General features: G+C 42.5%; 1 protein-coding gene across 1 annotated transcript in view; it reads right to left on the reverse strand.

The window, feature by feature from the left end:
* LOC126344954 (glucose dehydrogenase [FAD, quinone]-like) overlaps positions 1–10,305 on the reverse strand; it is a 125,049-nt gene that overhangs the window by 20,369 nt on the left and 94,375 nt on the right. Inside the window, exon 4 of the mRNA XM_050002067.1 lies at positions 3,082–3,420. Within this exon, the coding sequence (XP_049858024.1) occupies positions 3,082–3,420 (339 nt within the window). The remainder of the gene's footprint in view (positions 1–3,081; positions 3,421–10,305) is intronic.

The following is a 10,305-nucleotide window of genomic DNA, read 5'->3' on the forward strand; positions in this document are numbered from 1 at the left end:
GTCACTGTATATTGAGGGTTTCAAAATAACTTCACTGAAATTAGAGTATTTCGTTCAGCGTCGAACGTAACGCTATGTATCCTCAAAAATATGTTCCTCGTGCTATAATTTCCTTACATAGTAACACAGGGCAATATTCATTCAGACGTTCTCACAGAAAGAAGTTTAACCTCAATGTTGATAGCGAAGCAGATCCGCAAAACAATGTACTTTTCTGAAGTCTGATTCGAGTTCGCGTGTCGTATACAAACTTACAACTGAGAGATAGTCTTTTCCTTGTCTATTCTGCGATAAGAAAACGAACATTCATTTCGCTATTGCTGAGCTAGTATTCGCTATCAACGATAAGCTGCTAACTTAACATGCCTTTATCCTTTGTTTCCCGTGCCGTTAGAGTAGTGCTGCTAGGCCGTTGCAGTCAATAAAACGCGATGCACATTTTTACTAAGTGCCTCTGTGCTTTCAGTCAGCGCCTTTGTACTGAAGCTCGGTGACCGACCGAAAGAAGGCCCTGGATAGCTCAGTGACAAGAGCATGGCCTGCGAAAAAAAAGTGAGTGCTTGAGCAACGATGTCGACGTGATTTAAATATGTCAGACTGTTTCGAAAAATTGTTATCTTTTATTTGTGGCTGTAATTTTCAGCAACTCTAGTCTATGTTTCAAAATAAAATTCAGTTATCAGTTGCAAATATGGTTTTATTTCACTTTACTAGTTTCGGCAAATTAATTTGACACCTTCAGAAACCCGTAAAATTAGGTATATTATAAATCTTTAGACCTTGGCTATACATTTATGTAAAGTATAAGTCGTTTATTACACAAAACTTATTTAATCTTGGTTTACAGATGTCAATTTCTTCTTCCCAGAAGCATCAAATCATATGACCAAAAATGAACACATTGTATTTGATTTTTGTGAACACAGACTGAAAATTTGCAGTAAGTGAATCGCATCTATGTACATGTCAAACTGTTACTCTAGCAGGAAGGTCTATTAAAGGTTATTGTAATACATGTATACTGTATGTACTGATATATAAAAGGAATAGGTTGGTTTCCATATGCAGTCAAAATAGTGTCCGTTTTAATGCAAGTTGTTCAGTGAACAATTATTTTGAATGTAGGTGGGAATGTTTGTATATTTCGTATTCTTCTAAATGGCTTATTTTATAACCCTCATCAACTAAATATAAAATTTCCGTGAAAAGCAAGGACGGGAGAAGAAAGTTTTAAAGATTTAAAATATCCCTCATTTCGTAGGCTTCTGAAGAAGACCGATTAATTTGTCGAAACCGGTAAAGCGAAATAATAAGATATTTGCAACTGACGACTGAATTTTTTATCGCTAATACCGATCCCCTTAAACTCCTGTATATTGCCTTGTGAGAGATTAGATGGTCTTCTACATGAAATTTTTGCAACATGCGTGAGAGGAGATAATTTAGACATAAATGGTTAGAAAAGCAGCACCAGTAAGCAGAAATACTGAAAAAAGAAGATCAATTTGGTCTTTCAAGTCAATTGGAATGTGTTATTCACAAGACTCGAAATGTACACAAAATATTTTTCATAAAATGTCAAAACATCATGTACAGTTGCACTGTATAAGGCTTGTTTAGTTTGGAAAAATCTGAAGATAATCACTAAAAAATGACTTCAAAATTCGAAACCGGTTGTGAAAAGAAAAAAAAGATTAAAGAAATAACCGTCTAAGTAGAAAAATGCTACATTCAGTCGATAAATATTTGGCGGTGGTACCTTTCATGAAGAAGATATAAAAGTATCAGGAAGATCGCAAGATCGCAATCAGACACTGAGACATGTTTGTGGCCGTCCCCCTAGACAACAGCCTGACCAACAAATTTCAAAATTTACCAGACACTTTATTGAGTCCTGTTACGTCTATTACGTATAACGGGATAGGGGCAAGGTTGCATAAGATAAAACGTACATTTTTCATTATCGCTAGCTACGCTACTACTCCCCGTATAGAGTGGATCGTTCACCGTGCTTCCTCACCCATTTTCATGCTGTGCCATTGCCTATTGTTGTTGTTGTTGTTGTGGTCTTCAGTTCGAAGACTGGTTTGATGCAGCTCTCCATGCTACTGTATCCTGTGCAAGCTTCTTCATCTCCAAGTACCTACTGGAATCTACATCCTTCTGAATACGTTTAGTGTATTCATCTCTTGGTCTCCTTCTTCGATTTTTACCCTCCGCGCTGGCCTCCAACACTAAATTCGTGATCCCTTTATGCCTCAGAACATGTACTAGCAACCGATCTCTTCTTCTAGTCAAGTTGTGCCACAAATTTCTCTTCTCGCCAATTCTATTCAATACCTTCTCATTAGTTATGTTATTTACCCATCTAATCTTCAGCATTCTTCTGTAGCATCACATTTCGAAAGCTTCTATTCTCTTCTTGTCTAAACTATTTATTGTCCATGTTTCACTTCGATACGTGGCTAAACTCCACACAAATACTTTCAGAAACGACTTCCTGACATTTAAATCTATACTCGATGTTAACAAATTTCTCTTCTTCAGAAACTCTTTCCTTGCCAATGACAGTCTACATTTTATGTCCTCTCTACTTCGACCATCATCAGCTATTTAGCTCCCCAAGTAGCAAAACTCATTTACTACTTTAAGCGTCTCATTTTCTAACCTAATTCCCGCAGCATCACCCGAGTGCCTATTGTGTAGCGTTATTAGTACTAGTTTTACTTAAAAGCCGTGAAATAATTTTCCAACTCCGAGTTTCCACCATATCGGCTCTAGCACGACACACAGCGCCTTGCAACAACCACTCGCCAAGGGAAAACCACACTCAGTAACCTTTTACATTTTCTGCTAGCCACCTGCAATTTGCAGTTTACTTCGTGATCGATGCCTCTCGCTAAAAGCAGAGGGTCAATTGGCGTTCTCTGTAACGCGAAAGCTCGAACTTTCTAGCGACAAATGCTTCCTGTGCCCGGACGTGCCCTGCCCCGGGCGGCGGCGCGCCTCTTTGATCTCACAGTGCGGCAGGAGGAATCTGGGGACCGGCGGTAAATCGACCTAGCGCGAGGCGCGGCTAACGTACAAACTTGATGCCGTGCACGAGCGCCTGCAGGTCCCGCTCGTCGTCGTAGTAGTTGGCCCGCAGGACGGGCGCGTGCAGCGGGTTGCGGCTGCGCAGGCGCACGGAGCCGCGGGAGCGCGGCCGCAGCAGCACGGCGGCCAGGGACCAGGCGTCGGCGCCGCGGCTGGCGGCGGCGCCCCACACGCTCCGCCACGCGCTGCGCTGCCAGCCCACCAGGCGCCGCAGGAAGCCCAGCGAGTCGCCGGAGGGCGCTCCTGCGCCCATCACCAGCTCCACGTCGGGGCCCGGGCCCTCCGCCAGCGGCGTCCGCACAAACGCCAACGCCTCTGCGCCGCCTGCGTAATCAAAAAGGACACTCCTCAAAGCAAATTGCCTTTCACGTACTACATAAGCGCTTTCTCTGCGTCTGATTGGGGAACAGGCAGCCTTCACCGCTTGTGCTCCACAATGTGTCGACTGGCGTACCAGCTTAAACCCTAGTAGTTTTTATCTCTGAAATTGTACTCTACACCAGGATCACAGTGACCCTCACATAATTGCTGGAAACATTGCCTGAATATAGTATATTTTGTAATGAAACGATTCTTATACAGGAAATGCATTTTGTTTCTCTTGTGTGTAACGGTACCTTGCAGTTAGGCGTGTCAATTAGCATCATATTAATTAAAATCGGGGAAGAATTAAAAAGGGGAAAGTAATGCGAAACTTTAATAACTGCACAGTATTACCAAGAACCAACATAATGAAAAGAAATAAAAAGCAAAGTAGCAAAGACCAAGCGGGACAGAAAGATATAGGGGCGCGTTTGTTTTTTAATACATATAAAAGAACATGTAACACATTATTGAGCTCTCTACCTTCAGTTATCGCGATCGTGCTAGTCGATGAAAAAGTGGTACGCGACTGCGAAATTCGTTAAGGAGATTATTTAAAGACTCTACAAGCACGTTTAAAATACATTACGTGAGACGAAGTGATCAGAGACGTTTATTGTCGGGCGAAGTGAAAATGAATCCGACAACATAATTCGAACTTTGTGTTAGCTGGGAAAAACGCTATAATGAAACTATTATGGTTGTGGAACCCACGAAAGTTGTGCGCAAAGGAAAGCTATAGTTACGTAATTCTGCATTTTATAAAACGGTGAAACACGTGTCAGCGGAACATTAATATAATCTTATCCTTGGACGGTTGCGGGGGTAACTGATACAAACAACGCGCCAGGATAAAAAAAGTATTCGCTTACTAACTACCAGATATTAATTAACGGGGACCTAAAATACTAAAAAAGAAGGATAGGATCATCACCTCCAATCCCGATTCATATTTCATATTTAATTAGTGAAAAGAGAAGTGTTAATAAACAAACTACATTTCAACTTTACCCACGATTTTGGCTTCATTACGTAGTCTTGACTACATGATAAACAATATCTGCGAAAGTTGTATGCAACGTATCGTCATAATATTTAGCCAACCAATATTGTGGAACACCAAAAATGTAAATGCATGAAATTGTTCTTACAGCGCTTGTATAATGTGTGAGTGCGACGAACTATATTGAGAAACTTAACATCCATTACGTGCTTGCATGTTTATCTGCGAAAATGGTCCTTGTCGGTACATCAGCATAGAGTCCGAATAGAATCATTGGGACATTGCAAACCATTCAGCTTAATCGAACATCTAAATACGCATAATGCTGGTATCACCAGGATGTGTTCTTTCTCCTCACCCCATGGCAGTAATTGAATTAAGAGCCAGCCGAGAATAACATTTAAATCAATCAACGACCATTGAGCTAGCGTCACGAATTTTCAAACGTCCACTGCCATGTATGAAGGCGAATGACATCACGAGTACTAACGTCGATCGAGAGGTGATCGTTTGAATGACATTGAGCGGTTACATGTGTCACGTTCTCTTTCAATCATCATTAATATTAATGTATCGAAATCCGAGACTAACAATGGGAGGACACGACGTTTGGAACGTGAATTTACTGCAAACTTCGTATACTCGTAGTACTTCATTAGAAAAACAAAATGTGTAAGCAGTAGCGCGTGCTTCTCAAGCGTTATTGGGAAAATCGATCCAGCGGTTACAGAGCATGAATGCTAACCACTCGTCTGGCGCCCCTTCATGGTAAAAATAGCCACGCACAGGCATACGTTTCTCAACCGAAATTATCTTGCGGTTTTCTCAATAACGCTAGAGAAGTACGCGCTACTGCTTACACATTTTGTTTTTCTAATGAAGTACTGCGAGTGTACGAAGTTTGCAGTAAATCCTCGGTCCAAACGTCGTGTCCTCCCCTTGTACGTAAAAACTGTCAAGGAAACTTTTTCAATGATTAAACTTGAAAATAGTCCGGGTTTAAAGACTTTATTTGTAGTTTAATTAGCTGAAAATGCTATTAATTTTTTTAAATCCTCATATTAAATATTTTGATGTTTTTTCAGTTATTCATAAATCCTTTCGCACATTTTTCCACTCTTTGAATATAGACAACATGTTATCGGCAACTGGCAGGCCTCTTCTGCTAGGAACAGCTGTGTTCCGACAATGACTATGCTTAGCGAGGACTGTGAATTTTTCATCGCAGACTTAGGATCCGATGGACTGACCAGTTTCATTATTGTCCATAACTTCCCCAGGAACATCAGCTTTAGGAATCACTTTCATCACAAAAGTCACTTACGGCACTTTCACGACTGACTAACAGTTCTTCCCATATAGCATCTTCTGACCGTAAAATGTCACTTTTTCATAAATGTACGTCACTTACGACGACAGAACTGTAATGCATCAAAAATATTTCTATCAAATTAAGTAGCAGTGTCTCAGAACTACTAAGTACCACTTATTGCTGAATTTACATTGGTGTCAGTGGGGTGGGAACGTGTAATGCCGCATAAACAGTTACATACACTCCTGGAAATGTAAAAAAGAACACATTGACACCGGTGTGTCAGACCCACCATACTTGCTCCGGACACTGCGAGAGGGCTGTACAAGCAATGATCACACGTACGGCACAACGGACACACCAGGAACCGCGGTGTTGGCCATCAAATGGCGCTAGCTGCGCAGCATTTGTGCACCGCCGCCGTCAGTGTCAGCCAGTTTGCCGTGGCATACGGAGCTCCATCGCAGTCTTTAACACTAGTAGCATGCCGCGACAGCGTGGACGTGAACCGTATGTGCAGTTGACGGACTTTGAGCGAGGGGCATGCGGGAGGCCGGGTGGACGTACCGCCGAATTGCTCAACACGTGGGGCATGAGGTCTCCACAGTACATCGATGTTGTCGCCAGTGGTCGGCGGAAGGCGCACGTGCCCGTCGACCTGGGACCGGATCGCGGCGACGCACGGATGCACGCCAAGACCGTAGGATCCTACGCAGTGCCGTAGGGGACCGCACCGCCACTTCCCAGCAAATTAGGGACACTGTTGCTCCTGGGGTATCGGTGAGGACCATTCGCAACCCTCTCCATGAAGCTGGGCTACGGTCCCGCACACCGTTAGGCCGTCTTCCGCTCACGCCCCAACATCGTGCAGCCCGCCTCCAGTGGTATCGCGACAGGCGTGAATGGAGGGACGAATGGAGACGTGTCGTCTTCAGTGATGAGAGTCGCTTCTGCCTTGGTGCCAATGATGGTCGTATGCGTGTTTGGCGCCGTGCAGGTGAGCGCCACAATCAGGACTGCATACGTCCGGGGCACACAGGGCCAACACCCGGCATCATGGTGTGGGGAGCGATCTCCTACACTGGCCGTACACCTCTGGTGATCGTCGAGGGGACACTGAATAGTGCACGGTACATCCAAACCGTCATCGAACCCATCGTTCTACCATTCCTAGATCGGCAAGGGAACTTGCTGTTGCAACAGGACAATGCACGTCCGCATGTATCCCGTGCCACCCAACGTGCTCTAGAAGGTGTAAGTCAACTACCCTGGCCAGCAAGATCTCCGGATCTGTCCCCCACTGAGCATGTTTGGGACTGGATGAAGCGTCGTCTCACGCGGTCTGCACGTCCAGCACGAACGCTGGTCCAACTGAGTCGCCATGTGGAAAAGGCATGGCAAGCCGTTCCACAGGACTACATCCAGCATCTCTACGATCGTCTCCATGGGAGAATAGCAGCCTGCATTGCTGCGAAAGGTGGATATACACTGTACTAGTGCCGACATTGTGCGTGCGCTGTTGCCTGTGTCTATGTGCGTGTGGTTCTGTCAGTGTGATCATGTGATGTATCTGACCCCAGGAATGTGTCAATAAAGTTTCCCCTTCCTGGGACAATGAATTCACGGTGTTCTTATTTCAATTTCCAGGAGTGTACATACAACTTCATGGTCGGAGCGATCTAGGTGTGCAGTTCTACCGAAATATTAAACTGTCTTAGACAAGAGCACGAGAAAATATGTATTTCACAAATCTGTGACCAAACTCAGTCTGAAACCCAACAAGCTGACTCAACAACTCTGATACTTTTACGAGCTGTTGCACAGTCGCGAATGAAAACAGTGAAACAAAAATATAGAATTTGCTTCTGTAAATGCAGCCTATCATCACAAAAAGTAGAATTATTCATTTCGATCCTAGTATCCGTCTGCAGTTCAGATTAAAACAAACGAAGCCTTATATTCCATAATGAACTTTACACTCTTCAGAGGAGTGTGCGCTGATATGAAACTTCCTGGCAGATTAAAACTGTGTGCAGGACCGAGACTTGAACTCGGGACCTTTGCCTTTTACGGGCTAGTGCTCTACCACCTGAGCAACCCAAGCATGAGACACGATCCGCCCTCACAGCTTCAGTTCTGCCAGTACCTCGTCTCCTACCTTCCGAACTCCATAGAAGCTCTTCTGCGAACCTTGCAGAACTAGCACTCCTGGAAGAAGGGATATTGCGGAGACATGGCTTAGCCACAGCCTGGAGGATGTTTCCAGAAAAACTAGTTCTGCAAAGTTAGCAGAAGAGCTTCTGTGATGCCTGGAAGGTAAGAGACGAGCTACTGGCAGAAGTGAAGCTGTGAGGGCGGATCGTGTCTCATGCTTGGGTTGCTTCGGTAACTCAGATGGTAGAGCACTTGCCCGTGAAAGGCAAAGGTCCCGAGTTCGAGTGTACGTCCGGCACACAGTTTTAATCTGCCAGGAAGTTTCAGAGAAGCCTTATGTTATCCTAGTACGATTAAGTATTTATTGATTATGACATTTTGGTTTAACCCTATTATGCTACGTGTTAATCAGATCTGTGATAGGAATTACGGTACGAAATCGATAGTCTCTCCATCGATCGTAGACTGGAATTGAAGGAACAAATTCCATAATTCAGGTAATGATGTTCGACATCTGCAATGGCAACTGGGTGTTGCAGTGTGTTCATGGATGTTCAGTGATGGAGACGTCGATCACTAAATCCTCCTTTTCTTCTGTTGAAGTTTCTGTGCATTTATTGGGGTGGGTGCATTTGCAGCATAATGGACGCTGGAGTTCTGAAAATCCCCGTCAGTTACATCAACAGCCTATGTGTGAAAACAGGAGTGTGGTCTGCCATTAGAGTGGCAGGAATTAATTTACCGGTGTTTTTAGACCCAAAAATAATGGCTGGTAGGCACGCTATTTTATACAATGTAGTGGAGCAGCATACGTAGTGAACGCAATGAGGAAAAACCACATTTCAGGATCATTCCCGCCACAACTCACAGTTTGAAACAGTCACATGCAGCACTAACAGATATTAACAGTCTGTCACACGCACAGTCGACGCGGCAAAATTACTTTGCAGTCTGAGATTGACCACATCTGAGTATTCGACGCTTCTGTAATAATTGTGAGCGGTAAATTGATATGCTTATCAGCTTATAACCCGCTGTTCTACTCGCGTAGACTGTGTTGTTTGCACAGATTTTTTTCCTTAATTGAATTTTTATGTTGTTTACGAATCACAACATTATTTAAACTTTTCACACCAGTTAAGGGCATAGAAGCATGGTCTTTTCCAGACGTACTTCTGACAAAAAAGCGGATCTGGTTGCTGGAGTCCGAGGTTTTTCTTGATCCTGTCTATTAAATTCTTGCGGTGAAATTTCCATAGAAACTTGGATCCCCTTACATAAAAATTTTCATCCCTTAGGGGTTCAATTTCTAAAAAGCATTGAAAGACGTATTTTTTATTACTAATCGAGAACTGAAATGCCAGTTTTCACAAATGTAGCTTTAAAATGCATTAGTAGTATTTTAATAATGATTTCTTTCCAAAAAGGCTTTCACACACTATGTTACACCCTTAGTGGTTGAATATTCAAAAATTCTGAAACGCATAATTTTCTTACTTTTGACTGAGAAACCAAATACCAATTTTTGTAGTTCTAGCTTCAAAATTGCATTAATAGCCACATAATTTCAAAAAGCCTTTCATCCCCTATTTTACCCTTTTAGGAGTGGAATTTTGACAATCCTTCCTTAAAGAGTCCCTACAGAATAAGGTCCACAGCCTCTTACAATTTCCAGTTTCTCTCCTTAGCGGTTTGGGATTGGTGTTGATGAATCAATAAACGAGTCTAGTCCTATTTAACGATCTTAAGAGTTCAGTTGAATTTTCAAAAATAGTGGAGCACGTATCTTTTGGTTTCTAACCGGAAGTCAACTTCCAAATTTTCTAAGATCTAACTTTAAAAAATGCTTTCAAAATGAAATATTTTATAAGACATTTAATCCTTTATTTCAGTCTCCTCGGGGTTGAATTTCCAAAAACACTGAAACGCGTTTTCTTCATTTGGAACCGAGAAGTTAAATTTCAATTTTGATAGATGTAGCTTTAAAATACTTTATTAGCTTTGTAACAACGATTTATTTTAAAAAAAATCACCCACCATTTCGCACCCATGCTGAAACACGTATTTTTTTATTTCTGACCTAGGAACCAAATACCATTTTACATAGGTCTAGCTCCAAAACTGCCTTCACAGCGACATTTTTTCAAAAAAACCTTTCATCCCCTATTTCACCCCATTATGGGTGAAATTTCGAAGAATCTTTCCTTAAGCTACTCCTACAATATAAGATCAACTTTCGTCTGCAAATTTCAGTTGTTTATCCTTAGTGATTTGGGTTGGGCAATGGTGAGCTAGTGAGTGAGTCAGTCTGTTAGTACACTGATTTTTATATACAGAGATTATATAGAGATTATATAGAGATGATATTTCTTACAAG

This window comes from Schistocerca gregaria, chromosome 1 (assembly GCF_023897955.1).
Source record: "Schistocerca gregaria isolate iqSchGreg1 chromosome 1, iqSchGreg1.2, whole genome shotgun sequence".
Taxonomy (NCBI): domain Eukaryota; kingdom Metazoa; phylum Arthropoda; class Insecta; order Orthoptera; family Acrididae; genus Schistocerca; species Schistocerca gregaria.